Source organism: Mobula birostris, chromosome 9 (genome assembly GCF_030028105.1).
Source record: "Mobula birostris isolate sMobBir1 chromosome 9, sMobBir1.hap1, whole genome shotgun sequence".
In the NCBI taxonomy this organism is placed as follows: domain Eukaryota; kingdom Metazoa; phylum Chordata; class Chondrichthyes; order Myliobatiformes; family Myliobatidae; genus Mobula; species Mobula birostris.
This window is the reverse complement of record NC_092378.1, coordinates 34537458-34555609: the sequence shown is the minus strand read 5'-3', so window position 1 is coordinate 34555609 and position 18152 is coordinate 34537458. Positions and strand designations below refer to the sequence as shown.

The 18152-nt window shown below is 42.8% G+C and overlaps 1 protein-coding gene across 4 annotated transcripts in view; it reads right to left on the bottom strand.

Annotated features, from left to right (window-relative positions):
- Window positions 1-710: 710 nt before the first annotated feature.
- Window positions 711-18152, bottom strand: part of LOC140202658 (ninjurin-2-like) — a 288428-nt gene continuing 270986 nt past the window's right edge. For 2 of the 4 annotated variants that reach the window (XM_072267784.1, XM_072267785.1), the window contains exons 4-5: window positions 10574-10805; window positions 711-4399 (exon numbers count right to left, since the gene is read on the bottom strand). In XM_072267784.1, the coding sequence (XP_072123885.1) occupies window positions 4254-4399; window positions 10574-10805 (378 nt within the window). In that variant the 3' untranslated portion in view covers window positions 711-4253. Of the gene's footprint in view, window positions 4400-10573; window positions 10806-18152 lie in introns of those variants that run through there. The other 2 variants (XM_072267787.1, XM_072267789.1) reach the window with 2 other exon arrangements.

Sequence of the window (18152 nt, the reverse complement as noted above, 5' to 3'; positions counted from 1 at the left end):
AAGTGGTGAAAATGTTATTGACTGGTTGCATCACAGCCTGGTAAGGGAACACCAATGCCCTTGCACATAAAATCCTACAAAAAGTAGGGGATACACCCAGTCCATCACTTGTAAAGCCCTCCCCACCATTCAGCACATCTACATGAAATGCTGTCACAGGAAAGCAGCATCCATCTTCAAGGACCCCCCAGCCCGAAGCCATGCTCTCTTCTCATTGCTGCCTTCAGGAAGAAGGTACAGGAGCCTTAGGACTCACACCAGAACAGTTATTGCCCCTCAACCATCAGGCTCTTGAACCAGAGAGGACAACTTCACTTGCCCCATCGCTGAACTGTTCCCGTAACTTATGGGTTCACTTTCGAGGATTCTTCATGTCATGTTCTCAATATCTATTGTTTATTTATTATTCTTATTATTATTTCTCTTTCATATTTGCACAGTTTGTTGTCCTTTGGACATTGATTGTTTGCCTGCCCTGTTGGGTGCAGTTTTTCATTGATTGTATTACATTTCTTGGATTTGCTGTGTATACCTGCAAGAAAATTAATCTCAGGTTTGTATAAGGTGACGTATATGAACCTTGATAATAAATTTACTTTGAACTTTGAAGTAGTTAAGACTACTTTCCAATTCAGATCTCACACAAAAATAAATAAGTGGTCTTGTCATAACTAATATGATTATTTAGTTTTTATTTGTGATGGAGTCTTTGGATACATGTACACTAAGTATTGAATATTAACTGTAACATCAGTAATAACATTCTTGTATCCATTTAATTCTGCAAACCATACATCAATATATTCTGATGTCTGCAGTTCAAAGATTGTTGGGTGGTCAGATTTAACAATGTGCTTCTTATCCATCCCTAATTTGGAATGTATTAAACCTCAGGTGCCTTGTTATTGATTGATCTGAGGGCCATCAATAGCAAGTTAATTCACTGAAAATGAAACCCTTTGTTCACAGTTTATTGACTCCTGTTTCTGATTAACACATAAATAAAGACAGAAGAATGTACAATGCTGTCTAAACTACTGACCCTTCACAAAACTCAAAACGTTGAATGTCTGAATTAATAGCCCTCATTTAAATCAAACAAAGGGGATTGTCCACTTCTGTGTAGATCTTGAGGATCCAGCTGTTTACTACAGATTCTGTGGACTGTACCTTCAGTTTTCGTCTCTGTCCAATTTGCATTCAAGGTGACAGGTAACTCAACCAACTGTAACCAACATTTTCCAGTTTTTGTAAAGAAAAGTGTATCAAAAGCCAGTTGAGAAGTAATTATTGGGCAATACAAGCTACACAATGAAACTGATTCTAGTTCAAGACACCTCCCACAGCTACTTTATTTCTCTTGCATATTACATGAAATGAAGTGAACAGTTTTTCTAATGTGACTGAAGTTTGTACACTGAAATGGTTACTGTTATACCCTCAGTACTAATCAACAAGCTCCAAAACCTGGCACTCTGTACCTCCCTCTGCAACTGGATCCTTGACTTCCTCATCAGGAGATCCCATCAGTGAGATCAGAAATGACATCTCCTCTGTGCTGATAGTCACCTCAAGGATGAATGCTTAGCCCACTGCTCTACTGTTCCTGCACCCACAACTGCATGGCTAGGCACAGCATCTATAAATTTGCTAATGACACAACTATTATTGGAAGAATTTCAGATGATGAAGAGGTGGTGTACAGGAGTGAGATAGGTTGAGTGGTGTCACAACAACAACCTTGCATTCAATGTCATTAAAACCAAAGAATTAATTGTGGACTTCAGGAAGGGAATGTTGAGAGGACACAGTTCAGTCCTCATCGAGTGATCAGCGGGGGAAAGAGTGAGCAGTTTCAAGATCCTGGATGTCAATATCTCTGAAGATCTATCCTGGACCAAACATATTGATGCAATTACAAAGAAAGCACAACAGTGACTATATTTCATTAGGAGTTGAGGAGTCTTGGTATTCTGTAAAGACCCTCACAAATTTCTACAGATGCACCATGGGGACCATTCTAACTGGTTGCATTACCTTCTAAAGGAGGAGCCGTTGCAAAGGACTGGACAAAGCTGAAGAAAGTTATATTTCTGCCAAGATGACTGTGGAGACAGACTCAACTGCAGTATTTAAAAGGCAACTGAAGAGGTATCTGAAAGGACTGAACTGCAGAAGGAATGAAGGAAGGCAGGGAAATGGACGAGCTAGACCGTGCTTGTGTTTAGTACAGATTCAACATGTCATAGAGCCTCTTTCCCTTCTGAAACCATCCTGTAATTCTGTACAGAGCTCCATGCAAGTGCTCAACTGCAGATGCGCTTCTTTTCTTCTCTCCTCCAATTCCAGTTAAACTAACAGGTATCTCCTCCTTGGCTCCTCCTAGTTCTGAGTCACAACTCTTGTGCCTATTTTATCAGCATCTATCTTGATCCACCTGACATTCCAATTGGCTCCTGAGAGTCTGTAGAGCATAACCATTCAAAGCAGAGAAGGGAGGATACAGGAATGCATTGAGTTAATGCCATGGAAACCCAGTGTAGAAGGAGTGCACCACTACACGCACTCCACGTACTACATGTCCAGTAGTCAAGTACTTACTGCACCAATGTGGTAGACGCTGCAGGCACTTCCTTTGGCCTCATCAGTCATCCAGCTACATCCTCGATCTTGAAGGACTGCCTTAAAGAAAAGAAGACATCTAACCATTCCAAGATAAACTGTCCTTTGCCTGCTGCAGTTTCTGTGTTGGTGAAGTGAGTGTCCTTGACATCAAATCCTCCCCTCCATGCAATGTCATTTTCAAGTAGATTAAAACGTAACAATGTGTGACTAAATGGCAATACTTCCACCAATGTAAAGTTTTGCTTTAAAACAATGAAACATCCGAAGAGCTCATTCGTGCGTTCATCTATAAGGAGACCGCTTGAATCCGGGGACCTATTGTTTGTTCACAGCAGAGGTTCCCAACCTGGGCTCCAAAGACCCCTCAGTTAATGATTAGGGTCCATGACATAAAAAAGATTGGGAATCCCTGGACAGCCACCCAATCTGAACGCACTAAATATAACTTCATTCCATCTAGCTCGTGAGATAGCCGCAGCTTTAGCATATATAAAATAATGGGGCAGTAGCAATGTTGAGGATATTCCTGAACTGTGAGGGAAGTGTTGGTGCTAATATTTGGAGCCATAAGCCATACTTGGTTTGTGAGCATCCAAGGAAGAGCACACAGAGAAATACTATTTTAATTATTTTATTTGCGTAAGTCACATTTAGTTTCTTAGTATTGAGAATAGCATCCTTTCAAAATGTAGGTTTTCTATCCTCCGTCAACATTCTAACTGCTGGTTCAAATCCTCCCCTGTCAACATTTAAACTGCCGAGTGCCACAGCTTCCTCGAATTCCCAGCCACACCACAGTTCCGATTGCACTGAACCCAGAACACATTCTCTGCAGGTAGTAACACGTGGGGCAGTGTCAGTACTGAACTGTCTAATGCCAAGTTAGTAATGTTACAAATTCTTCAGCTCACCTCCAAGTCATCTGCAAACTATTTAAAGATGGATAATGTGCAATCCACATGTATTGTGGTTAAGAATATTATTTTTTAAAATGAACTTGCATGTTATATGGACACAATGATACACTGAAATTATTTGAAGATCATAGTCAAAACTTTGTTCATGCAAAGTACTTGCTCTGCATTGAATTCATCACACTTCCGTACAGTTATCACTCAGTTAATTACTGCTAAATACAAGTTAAAAAAGAAGCCTTCAAGTTGAATAGTGGTGTCATAGCTTAATAATATCAAAATATGCAAGGAGTTATTTTACATTTATGATCAATTAGTTCATAGCAAAAATTACAGGAAGGTTGTGCATCAAAATGTTATCCTCCCTGGTGTCGAAAGTTTAATGTTCAAGTGATTAGTTGCCTGTATCAATCTGTCTAGTATAATGACAGCCTTGGTATAAATAAATATTAATAAAGTATCAGGACATTATATTAATCTCTGGAAACATAAGAATCATGAGTACTTATGATGTCCACCTTCTTTTCAATGCAACTACACATCTTAGTTTAATAAGCCAAACACATTAGACGAAAGTAATTAAAAATACAAAAGGCATTTTCTTTTTATATAATAATTGCAAACGGTACATCTGAAATACTGCTGCAGGACCGTAGACGTATCTTGTAGATTTAAAAATGCCACCCCTTCAACTTTGCTTACACTTGGGAGTCCTTAGGTCAACATAATGTCTTTCTTTCCCGGCATAAGTGCTGTGATGAATACATTCAGAAAAAGTGTGGTCCCAACGAGGAAGGTGACAATGATGTTCCATAGATTCAGCTTTTTCTGTTTTTCAAGTTCATTCACATTGGTTTTAGCTGTACAAAAATCAGCAGATTAGAAGATTAAACTGATGGTTGATTAAAAGACAAGCTTCTATGTTACATAGAGTTAGCAACTAAAGCACTTTGTAGTTCTTCTTAATTGTGATAACCACAATGTAAAACCCTATTTCTAATACAGTCAAGCCAAACCTACTATTCAGCGATAGACTCCAACAAATAAAGTTATGTCCATTTGTAAGATGTGAGTGGCACGGAAGATCCCTTATTGATTATCAGTTAGGGAGCAAAGAAAAGCCAAACACGTCGCTGAGGACTTCAACAACATATAGATTGAGACTGGTGGCTGGGACCACACTAAAAGCCAAAGTGGGTAAGAGCTGCCAATTTTCTGCTCTGAAGTAATGTAACATTCAGTAGTTCATGTTCAACATTACTGATACCCACTTTCAAATTTCAGGATTTATTCAAATAACTGAGTTTAATTTCCTTGCTGCTGTAGTGAGATTTGAGTTGATTAACCGAGATCATCAACCCAGGTGTCCAGCTAGGTAGCACAATAACTTATACATCAGGCTACTATACTACTTAGTTCTTAGTAATACTTTGTACTTTAATGTTATTTGTATTGTTATAATTTTGTCAATATTCAGATGCTCTTTTAGAGACTTTTGCCTTCTGAAAGATCATATGGTTGAAGTCATCTCAAGACAGTATTTCATATTTAAAATAGTTTCCAATGCTCTTCCACAAAGGTATATTATATAATATATATGATATTCTATTTATTAAGGTTCCTTAAGGTTGTTATAGCCGGGGGCGGGAATGGTGATAAACTCCCATTACCTATTAAATGCTCCCAATGGCATGTGCCTCAAATAACCTCTGACAACCAAGTCCAGCTCCTGGCCTTCACGTGTGGCTTAGCTACTAAGTCTGGTGAAACTGTTTCTACTGACAGGAGAAGGGGCAAAGGTGGGCTACTGGCGCCTTGAAACCAGTCACTTTGGGCCGAAGGGCTCATCAACGGTGGTTGGCAGTTCATCTAGGAGAAGGAAAACTCTGAGCTCAAGCTCTGCTGCCTTGCGGCTACACCACTCACAGGGAAGGCTTTGGGAGTAACTCACGGGGAAGGCTTTGGGGGTTACTCACGGGGAAGGCTTTGGGGATAACTCACGGGGAAGGCTTTGAGGGTTACTCACGGGGAAGGCTTTGGGGGTAACTCATGGGGAAGGCTTTCTGGTTAATTCACGGGGAAGGCTTTCGGGATAACTCATGGGGAAGGCTTTCAGGGTAACTCACGGGGAAGGCTTTGGGGGTAACTCACGGGGAGGGCTTTTGGGGGTAACTCACGGGGAAGGCTTTGGGAGTAACTTGCGGGGAAGGCTTTGGGGTAACTCATGGGGAAGGCTTTGGGGGTAACTCATGGGGAAGGCTTTGGGAGTAACTCACGGGGAAGGCTTTGGGGGTAACTCACAGGGAAGGCTTTGGGGGTAACTCATGGGTAAGGTTTTCTGGTTAATTCACGGGGAAGGCTTTCTGGGTAACTCACGGGGAGAGCTTTGGGGGTAACTCACGGGGAAGGCTTTGGGAGTAAATCGCGGGGAAGGCTTTGGGGTAACTCACGGGGAAGGCTTTGGGGGTAACTCACGGGGAAGGCTTTGGGAGTAACTCACGGGGAAGGCTTTGGGGGTAACTCACGGGGAAGGCTTTCTGGTTAATTCACGGGGAAGGCTTTCGGGATAACTCACGGGGAAGGCTTTCGGGGTAACTCACGGGGAAGGCTTTCGGGGTAACTCACGGGGAAGGCTTTGGGGGTAACTCACGGGGAGGGCTTTGGGGGTAACTCGCGGGGAAGGCTTTGGGAGTAACTCGCGGGGAAGGCTTTGGGGTAACTCGCGGGGAAGGCTTTGGGGGTAACTCGCGGGGAAGGCTTTGGGAGTAACTCGCGGGGAAGGCTTTGGGGGTAACTCACGGGGAAGGCTTTGGGAATAACTCACGGGGAAGGCTTTGGGGGTAACTCATGGGGAAGGCTTTGGGGGTAACTCACGGGGAGGGCTTTTTGGGGTAAGCCACAAGGGAAAAATCCAGAGCTGGAGTCGCTGAGGCAGTCCTACATTGAGTTTAACGCTGACTGGCAACTCCTGTGAAGCTGCTGGTGCCAAACTGTATCAGTCTCTGCTGTTCCTTTGTGGAGAGGGTGAGCTTGCAACATGGGCAACAGCTTGCTCCCCATATCGTACTCGCATATCTAGATGCAATATCCATGGTCAACTCTGGCCAATGGTGACCTCAACTCTTTTTATTCTATACTGTTTTATATTATAGAGTCATATAACTTGGATACAGGCCACTATGTCCGTGCCAGCCATTGTACTTGCCTACAGAAAACTGATCACGTTTACCTGCATTTGGTCCACTGCTTTATATGCCTTCTTTGTCTAGATGCTTTGTAAATGTTCTGAGAGTACCAGCCTGCTCAATCTCCTCAGGCAGTATATTCCAGTGATGAACAACCCTCTGGGTGAAAATACTGCTTCCTCAGATCCTTTTGAAACCTCCTATCTCTCATTTTATATCAGTTCCCTCTTGTTTTATATACCCTCACCAAAGAGAAAAAAAAAATCTTAATATCTATTCTATCTATCTCTCATAAATTTTTATGCCTCTATTAGGTCAGACTGCAGTCTCCTCCACTCTGGAGAAAACAAATCAAACATACCCTGCTTCTCCTTGTAACTGAAATACTCCAAACCAGGCATCATCTGGGGATGCTCCTCTGCACCCCAGACTAAGAGGTGACATCCCTCCCACAAAGTCCCAGAAAACATTGAAGCCTAAGGCATCAGTTTCAAAATTCGTCAATAATTGGACACATGTGGGGGGGGGGGGGCTGCAGATTATTGGTGCATGTCATGATTGACAGAGGTTTTAAAAAGGTGAGCAAGAGGGCCTGAGGGATTTACTAATGTTTGATCTATAGTTGGTCTGAAAATGTATTGGAATCTAAAATACAGGCCTTGACCAATGCAACTGAAACTATATTTATTAATATTATAAACACAGAATACTCTGCAGATGCTGGGTTCAACGCAACACTGTTGTGAGTGTTTATTAATATTATGTTTTATTGATACAGTAACAAATCATATCACAAAGTCTGCTTCACTATATCCAGGTTCTGACATTGATCACCCAGATTCGCTGCCTGCGTTGACCCTGACATTAATCTCCGTGGCTCTCTCCTCCCTGCCTTCTGAGTCCTTACCTGGCACCTGCAGAGACTTCTGTGTTTCTTTAACAATAATCTCAAGCTATTTGGCGAGTTCCTTGATCTGTGGACTGCTCAGCTATGGAATGCAGACACTTCCTTCCTTGATATGGAGGCAACACTGTGGCTTGGCTCGCTGACATGATAGAATATGTAAATGAGATGTAAATATGGTTTCCATGACAGTGGACAGCAGATTCATACTCTAAGGAAGTACTGACTCTACCTTTAGAGAGTGCTTCAGCCAGTTTAATAATCGACCGGAGAAAAGATTGCCAGGCACTAAGCCCTCTTGAATACAGCCATGATGGCAGCACACAGAGCTTACACGGTAGAAAGTATGCATGACAGCAAGCTGACTTTCCACTGCACCACCCTAGCATTGGGCAATCAGTGCCCGTGTTGCAATGAGAGACTGCATTGTGGTTGGGTTCACAAGAACACAGAATGAGTTGGAGCTTTCATGCTGCAATCCATGTAATTACTAGTGCCATACTCCCCCTAGTTTCTCATCAGTGATCTCAAGCTTCTCTATATACCAACAAAGCACAGTTCACACCCTCCAGCCCTTCCTCTAGGCTGCCTCAGCAAAGTCCTCCCTCAGGCCTTGGCCTTTGCTCACCTCTTGTCTTGGCTACAGTTCACTTGTAACACACACAAAATGGGAGAAGCTCAGGCAGCATCTATGGAAAAGAGTTAACAGTTGACATTTTGGGCCGAAACCCTTCATTGGGATCTGATGAAGGGTCTCGGCCCGAAACATCAACTGCTGAGTCCTGATGAAGGGTCTCAGCCCGAAACATAGACTGTTTACTCTTTTCCATAGATGCTGCCTAGCCTGCTGAGTTCCTCCAGCATTTTTTGCGTTGCTTAGATTTCCAGCATCTGCAGATTTTCTTATGTTTGTACAGTTCACTGGTGTCTGGTGATCCACCCATTCCTCATCCAGAAGCAATACTCCTACTTACAGAAAAACGTCAAATCAGAGGTGGCGGCTAAAAATCTAAAATCAAGGGGTAAAATATTGATGTCTTGGTGCCTGCATATGACTCGGTAAACATTCTGGTACATTTGCAACTAGTAATTCAGAAAACGTTGTGAGTTTAGCTTGAGATGATATGTCTGGAAAAGAAGTTTAATGTGCAAGATTTGAAAAACTATGCTTTTTCCACAGAACACACATGGAATGTTGGAGGAACTCAGCAGGCCAGGCAGCATCTATGGAGAACAGTACCATTGACGTTTCGGGCCAAGATGTCAACTGTACTCTTTTCCATAGATGCTGCCTGGCCTGCTGAGTTCCTCCAGCATTTTGTGTGTGGTGCTGGATTTCCAGCAGCTGCAGATTTTCTCTTTTTCCTCGGACTTGCTGCCAGTCAGAGGCTTAATAGCAGATATCCATACTTTGGGCAGAATCTGGGACCTAGACATGCAGGCAGATTTGTCCTTCTCTGGTGCACCCTCCAGCCTTTAGTTTCATCTCACTTGATCTAGCAGGAAAGAAGAAGGCATGTCTGAAAGTGTTGTGCGATGATCTTGTGATATGGTTGTAAAGACAGTGCATGTGTGTTCGAAGATTTGGGTGTGGAGTATGGATTATTGAAGGGTGAGTGGAGTGTGATGGAGCACTCAGATGTTGGGTGTGGGGGTGATATTAATCCAAAGTGTGCCTGAGGCTAGATGTGTACCAATGAACACAAGACATCACTAACCACCTTAAGCACAAAATTCTTTACGTAGTTACCACTTCACAAAGTCACAAAAAACTGCAAGAACCTGTAAAGAGAACTTGGTAGAGATCAGCAGAGTGGATGAACGGGATTTCAGTTCCACTTTGTCACTCAGGCAGAAGGAGGGGAGAGGGCGGAATCCAACGTTAGGCAGGGCTGTGACACTGAGGCTTCATAAGGCACTGGTGAGGCCTCACCTTGAGTATCGTGAATAGTTCTGGGCTCCTCATCTAAGGAAAGATGTGCTGGCATTGGAAAGGGTTCCAAGGAAGTTCACAAGGATGATTCCCAGAATGAAAGGGTTATCACTGGAGGAATGTTTGATGGCTCTGGGTCTGTACTCGCTGGAATTTAGAAGGATGGGGGAGGGATCTCATTGAAACCTTTCAAATATCGAAAGGCTGAGACAGAATAGATGTGAAACGGATGTGGTGGAGTCTAGGACAAGAGGGCACGGCCTCAGGATAGAGGAGCATCCATTTAAAACAGAGATGTGGAGAAATGTCTTTAGCTAGCGGGTGGTGAATTTGTGGAAATTGTTACCACAGGAATTTGTGGAGGCCAAGTCTTTGGGCGTATTTAAGGCAGAGCTTGATGGTTCTTGATGGACATGGCATCAAAGGTTACAGGGAGAAGGCCAGGGAGTGGGCCGAGGAGGGGAAAAAAGGATCAGCCATGATTGATTAGCAGAGCAGACTTGATGGGCCAAATAGCCTAATTCTGCTCCTGTGTCTTATGATTATAGTTTTATGTAATCTCAGATTTGTACTCTGTATACATACTTTGCTAATAAATATCCTTTTACTTTGACTTCGCTCCAAGGCCATGGGGCAGGCGTTGAAACTTGGAATATGCTCTTTCTCACATTGAGATTGTGTTTTCTATTTTCCCAGTTCATGTTTGCTTGTAGAATGGCAGCCAAAATCTGGCTCCAGCCATAATGCCCCTTCATTGTCAATAACAGTATGTTCAATTGAAACCTTTCCCTGATAGCATAGGCTCTCTCTGGTCCACCTAGCAAGGCAGCCAATGATGGTGTGCTGCTGGAATTCTACTCAGTCAGTATAGGTTATCCCAGTTAACCAACCCTATCAAATTTAAATACCAGTTGGACCTCAGTCATTAACACAGCACCCCTGTGATCAAACTTGACAGACTGGGCCAGCTCGTGAATGAAGTTAGCAGCTATAAACTGCAGAATACACTCACCAATAAAGATAAGGAATAAGAAGATAACAATCTGAATTAAGAGGCAGAGACAAATGAGGACAGTAAGAGGAATGTAGAATCTATACTCCGGTCCTTGATTGATGGCTATTGCCAGCTGCTTTGCGTTCGACATGAGTAAGGTGACATCCAGCATGCCCTCTGCCATGCTCTTTATTGTGGCATACTTGTTGAAGTTGAATGGTGCCACCAGTGCCGGACCAGTCTCTTCACCCTATGGAATGTATAGAAGAAAGAAAGAAAGTTATCTCAGACAAGCTACCTGTGGGTTTTCGTAGGGTGAGGGGTCATTTAGGGAGTGATGTGACATGAAATGTAATTCCTTTGCATTTGCTATTAAAGGCTCAACCCCTGGCCCAACCAGTCCTCCCTCATGCCTGTTAGTAGACACTGATGTAGCATTGCAGTCCCCTCCACCCAATATTGTCCAGTTCAGCACTGATCCCCTACTCCATGTAAACCAAGGAACAACATCCCAACTTTCTTCCTAGCATGTTGTAGAGCTTGGAATTCAATACTGAATTCAGCAATTTCAGACAAGCATCTGTTCCTCTTTGTATCAGAAGTGCCTAGTTCTGACCTACTGCCATCTAACTGTATCATTAAGTTAGATTTTTTTTCCTCACTATCCATAAATACCACATGGCTTGTTAAATATTTCCAGCATTCTCTTTTCTTTCAGCAGTTGGTGTGTTCTGCAGCTCATAGTTCCAGCATGTGTCTGTCTTTACTATTCTCTATCTCACTCATTTCCCTCCACGTGCATCTCCTCCCATCAGGTCAGCTACAGCGAGTAAGCCTGGACCACCCGCTCTCAGGAGACACCAGCAACATCAACTGAATCTTGTGTCCCCACCCTATTGTAAACATTCCTTTTATCCTTTTCACCCACCTGTTTTCTCTGAAATTAAAATAGGTTTGTTTTCTAATTTTACCTCCTGATAAAGGTATATTGAATGGAGATAGTAATTGCATTAGTTACCAAACAGACACTGCCTGACCTGCTGAGATTTTCCTATTTGCAGGTTTCCAGCATCTGCGATTTTTGAAAAGAAGTAATCATACACAAAACTTAAAATTAAATATGGAAATATCATTTTCAAACAATTTTGTCCAATGCCTCTCTACTTATTGTAATGATTATTCCTATGCATTCAGACGAAACAAAACAAGTTACCAGACCTGATGGATTTAGCAGAGGGAAGTGAAGCTGAGCTTGAAAATTAGTGAATAAGGGAGCAAGAGGGAAGCAAACAGCATCACCCAGTTCTAATTTGTTACGTTCTTACAAAATGTTTATTTTATCAAATTGTGCAGGATGCATAAAGGTCACAATATTTGCGACACATCCACCAGTAACTATATGGTAACTGATACATATAGTAACTAGTTTTATAGTATAAAGCTATACTGTATATATAAAGTTATATATAGTAACTATACAGCTTTACTGGTGTAGGGCATTGTTTAACTTATGTAACTTAGGGTGCAGGAGTCGACCACTTGGTCCTTTGAGCCTGCTGCATCATTCAACACAAAACTGTTGATCATCCACCTCAAAACCCTGTTCCTTTCTTCTTCACATATCTCTTGATCCCTTTGGCATGAAGAATCTTCCTCCTTCTTATCTGTAATTAATGACTTTTAATAACCCCACTCTTTTTGTAGTAGAGAATTTGACAACCTCACTATCCTTAGGGTGAAGTATTTTCCCTTTTTCTCAGTTCCATGTGGCATAGCTCATAAACCATGACTATGGATCCTAATTAAGCATTCGCCAGTGTTTGGGAACATATTCCATTATCCTGTAGAAATGTTATAGTTTCCCTGAGATACTCTTTCATTCTTCTCTACACCAGTGACTATAGGCCTTGGTCTCTCCCTCTACATCAGTACAGCTGGATCAGGAACCAGTCTAGGGAGCCTTTGTGCACTACCCCATAGCAAGAATATCTTTCCTCAGACAATTCTAAATGCCACACAAAATTTCAGGTGAGGTCTCGCTAAGGCCAAAACTTCCTTGCTCCTGTACTCAAATCCTTCTTCAATGAAGGTTAAGCTATCACTTGCATCCCTAACTGCTTGCTGCATCTGAACACTTGCTGACATTACAAGGTCATCTTGCTCTCGTTGCATCTTCCTTAGTTCAGATAATAACCTGACTTCATAATTTTAGAACCAAAGTGGATAATCTGTGTTAAACTGCACCTGCTATGCAATTGCCATTTCACCTAATTTGTCCATCTCACGTGGGAGCCCCTTTGCATTCTTCTTCATAACTCACACTCAAATAGTTTTGTGTCATCTCCATACTTGGAATGCTGCATTTAGTGCCCTCTTCAACTCCTTGAGATATCTGTGAATAGCTGCTTATTGTGGTACCCATCTACCACAGTCCAAGGATTGTGTTGGGCAGCCTGCAAGTATCATCACCCTTCAGGGTGCTAGTCCCCATCTAACACCCAGAGAAAGACAGGTTCATTCCTACTCTGCGCCTTCCTCACCAGTGACTCAGACAATGTTAGCATCCATTTCGAGCAGACGAGAATATAAAAGCAAGGATATAATGCTGAGGCTTTATAACGCACCAGTGAGGCCTCACTTGGAGTATTGTGAGCAGGTTTGGGCTCCTTGTTTAAGGAAAGATGTGCTGACATTGGAAAGGATTCAGAGGATGTTTATGAGAATGATTCCAGGAATTAAATGGTTATTATATGAGAACCGATTGATGGCTGTGGCCCTTTACTCACTGGAATTTAGAAGAATGAGGGGGAATCTCGCTGAAACCTATCAAATGTTGAAAGGCCTCGATAGAGTGGACGTGGAGAGGATGTTTCCTATGGTGGGGGAGTCTAGGACCAGAGGGTGCAGACTCAGAATAGAGGGACATCCATTTAGAAAGTGGATGAGGAGGAATTTCTTTAGCCAGAGGGTGGTGAATCTATGGAATTCACTGCCACAGGTGGCTGTGAAGGCCAGATCATTGGGTGTTGCTAAGGTGGAGCTTGATAGGTTCTTGATTAGTCAGGGCATAAAAGGTTACGAGGAGAAGGCAGGGGAATGTGGTTGAGGGGGAAATGGGCCAGCCATGATGAAGCAGACTCAATGGGCCGAATGGCCTAATTGTGCTCTTATGCCTTATGATCTTATGGTTTCCGCTCCATCAACAACGCTGAATCCATGCTAGTATATTATCCCCAAACAAGTGTTTAGATTCTTTTACTCTCTTATTCAGGCTTCTACCACTTCCTTTCCAGTCCTGATGAAGGGCCTTGGCCTGAAATGTCGATTGTGTATTCTTTCCATAGATGCTGCCTGATCTGTTGAGTTCCTCCAGTATCTTCTGTGTTGTTTTACATTCTTTTCATGTCCATCCCCATTTTAAATTCTATGATGGTCCATTTGTTGCCAAAAAATGCTGAGTGGTGTTTTGTGTGGACTGTGACCTAATCCGTGGCCAAGTGGTTAAGGCATTGGACTAGCGACCTGAAGGCCTTGAGTTCAAGCCCCAGCCAAGGGAATGTGTTGTACTTGAGCAAGGCACTTAACCACACATTGCTCTGCGACGACGCTGGTGCCAAGCTGTATGGGTCCTAATGCCCTTCCCTTGGGACAACATTGGTGTCATGGAGAGGGGCGACTTGCAGCATGGGCAACTGCTGGTCTTCCATACAACCTTGACCAGGCCTGTGCCCTGGAGAGTGAAGGCTTTCCAGACGCAGATCCATGGTCTCGCAAGACCAACGGATGCCTTTAAGACCTAATATTATAGAAGAACTAGAGGTCACAAGAATCTAAAATTAAACAAATGACTCCCCTCAATTCCAACTCCTCCTGACCTGACCCAACCCACTATCATCACAAAACAACTTTTACATGAACCTAGTTCAGATGAAGTATGAAGCCAGCGCAGTACACCACAGCCAGACCTAACCTGAAGCTGAACACTTCATGACAATATACACCAAATCTGACCTGAACCCAACACATATAGTTATACCTTTTGGGTGCACTTCATTACAGAAGCACATAAAAACCAGCTCCACTGCAAAATGAAAAACTCCTCACAATCTTACATTCCTGTGTGGTGATACGTTCTTTTTTGAGGATACCAGTGTAGACAAATTAGATTCTGCCAGCAGGGATGGGCATGTCTCATCAGCTTGTTTCCAGTAAACTTCTACTCCAGGAATGCTGCAATGGGCTTATCTCAAATAACATAGGGATGATATAGTTTTAAAAAAAGGCTGAATGTTGGTAATTTAAAAAAAATTAAAAGTACAGGAAATGATCGTTCTGTCATTATTCAGCTATAAACTTACAACAGATTCTCATCTGCCACTTTAATATGTTAGCTTCCTTTCAAATATAATTTCAAATAGCATTTATGGTACAGTTCCTTAAGGTTGTTTTAGCTGGGGGATGGTATTGGGGAATAACTCCCACTAGCTATTAAATGTTCCCAATGGCATACATCCCATATTGCATCTGACAGCCAAGTCCAGCTCCTGGCCATCATGTGTAGCTTAGCTTCTGAGCCTGGTGGAACCATTTCTACTGACAGAAGTGGCAAAGGTGGGTTACCGGCAGTTTAAAACCAGTTACTTCGGGCAAATGGGGCTCGTCAGCTGCGGTTGGCAACTCACCTAGGAGAAGGAAAACTCTGATTTCAGACGTCTGCTGCCTAGCAGCTTATCCACTCAAGGTTTCAGGAGTAAACGCCGAAGAAAAATCCGGAGCTGATACATTGAGTTCAGTGCTGACTGGCAACTCCTGCGATGACACTGGTGCCAAGCTATATCCCTATGTCACTCTGCCCCCTCCCCCAGCTGCCTACCTCCTCCCTCTTGGTTCCGCCTCCTTCTACTATCCATTGTGTTTTCCCCTATTCTTTCTTCACCTTTCCTGCCTATCACCTCCCTGCTTCCCCTCCCACACCCCCTTATCTTTCCCCTTACTGGTTTTTCTCCTGGAACCTACCAGCCTTCTCCTTCCCACCCTCCCCCCACCTTCCTTATAGGGCCTCTGCCCCTTCCCCCTACAGTCCTGATGAAGGGTTCCAGCCCAAAACGTCGACCGATCTTTTCCACTGATGCTGTCCGACCTGCTGAGTTCCTCCAGTGTGTTGTGAGTGTTTCAAAAAACAGAATGGTGTTTCATACATATGTATTGGGAAAGGGGTATCATTTAATAAATCTAACAATAAATCCTTTTTAATAAATTGGTTCCTTTTCAGTCAGAATAGCAAACACATTAAAAATTCCATCCTGGCTCCTGCAGTTTCATCTGGAATCAAGGAAATGTGAGAGGTGGCAGAAGCTGATGACTTGCAGTTTAAATCAGCTTAACTCTTCTAGTTTCAAGCCATTAGTTCCCTGAAAGGCAGAATTAGAATGACTGTATCTTGATCGGAAACTAAATCACATCCTTCATCCCTTCTTGGTCTTTCTTTTTATACATTTCTCTGCTTCATTTCGAACAGACAAGAGTACAGTACAGGAACAGGCCATTTGGCCCACAATATTGTGCCGGCTCAGCTAAAAAGCAAATCAAAACACACCCAAACCCAAACATTTCTCAGCTCTTTGACTTATTCATCCAAACTGGTCACACTGAACATCCTTTCATTCTCCAGATGTACTGTACATCTTATTTTTAAAGCACCTTTGTTTTCAACTCCATAGGTATAACCACCTGTCAGTTACATGGTGATGTGTGAACCCTGGTACTGTCCCTACTGGGGAATTCATTTTCACAACTAGATCCAGGCTTGCCCCAATTCATATAAAAAAACACTGAAAATTCTAGAAATACTGATGTTCTGATGAAGGATCCTTGACCTAAAGCATTGGTTATGTTTCTCTTCCCACAGATGAGGCCTGACCTGCTGAAGATTTCCAGTGTTTTCTGTTTCCATTTCAGACAGCTGCAGTCTTTTTTAAAGAACTTTCTTTGTATGATGTTCATACACCCAAAATACAAAAAGGATTTATTCAACAAATGTTGAAGACCGATGATAGCCAATGACTTTCTCCTCTTTGACCTACCCTCCACTTTCTGAGCCTCAAGACCCAGATTGGGTGTTGGGTGTTGACCTCTGGCATTGTCTGTGTGCAGTCTCCCTGTAAACATGTGTGTTTCCTCTGGGTGCTCAGGTTTCCTCCCACATCGGTAAACGGTCCCTGGGAATACGGGTGAGTGGTAGAATCTGGGGAGATGATGGGAATGTGAGAGAATAAAATGGGTTGGGGTAGGATTAGTGTGGTCGATGGTCAGCATGGTCTCAATGGGTCTGTGTTTGTATTGTGACTTTTGGCACAAGACTGGCACTGTGAGCAATTAGTTTTTGTTGTACTGCAGATCACGGTCTTTCTTGGGGCTTTGCTATTGCTCGCTTGGTGGCTGGAGGGTTCTGATACTTTTTGCTGAAGTAGGTGGGGGAGGGAGAGGGTTGATGCTTTGCTGCTGCACGTGTGTCGGAGGGGGGAGCTTTGGGTTCAACACTTTTACTGCCAGTCATTCTTTGGGTTACCCTTCTGTTTTTGTGGATGTCTGCGAAGAACAAGAATCTCAGGTTGTATATTGTACGCGTTCTCTGATATTGAACTATTGGCCAGCTATGGCTCTTACCTTTTGTTAACTGCGTTCCATTAACTTAACATGAGCCAAGAATCAAGGATTTCTGAGCACCGCTGTGAATTCGTCATTCCATTTTGATAACAACTTGTCCTCTTTTATCTTCTTGATAGTCCAGAGCAAAATTATGTGGAGGAGAAAGCCGATGAATGAACGTCCACTCTGCAACACCATCCATGGCGTATCTCACTGTTGCTCTCAGCTCCACGGAAAAATCCACCTGCAGTTGTAGATGGTCTCAAGAAGGGGTTTTACTAGGTGGCACACAATTATCGGAGTTGGATGAGGGATCTCTCTCACAGTTAGGAGTAGATACTGTCAGAGACACCAACATCTAGTTCTCGAGTCTGCTGTTTGCAATTTGTGAGCAGGCTCCATGCATGAAAAGGATGAGGCTTCTTTTTGATGGCAATGCACTCTTGTCAGGCGGTAACTGTGTTGTTAGAGAAAACCTAATCACTGGATGTGCCTGTGCTCTTTCTGTTTAAAGAAGCAGAATCTGGGAAGATATCCAGTAATAACCACAAGATGGCACTGGATACATCAAAATCAGAAAGAAGATTGTGCATTTTAGACAGTCCCTGGGTCCCCCTGCTTTAGTGGCCTTTCTTTTTGAAGAAAGTAAGATTATATGTTTTCTCTTGTATAATGTCTTCATTCTAGCCACATTTTAATCAGCTGACCAATTTACATCCCGAGCATTGTCCCCATTCCCCTCCATCACTGGAGTCACTGCACTGCACTGTAAACACACTTAAGTACTTTTTATAATGCTATTTACATTGTAAATAATGCTGGTATTTATGGATTAATGCACATTTTATTCCATATCTACATTTCTAACTTTATTTTACATAATTCATTATTCTTTACAGTCACTGAACTTTTGATACACGTAGCACAGCAAATTTCCTAATACACGTAA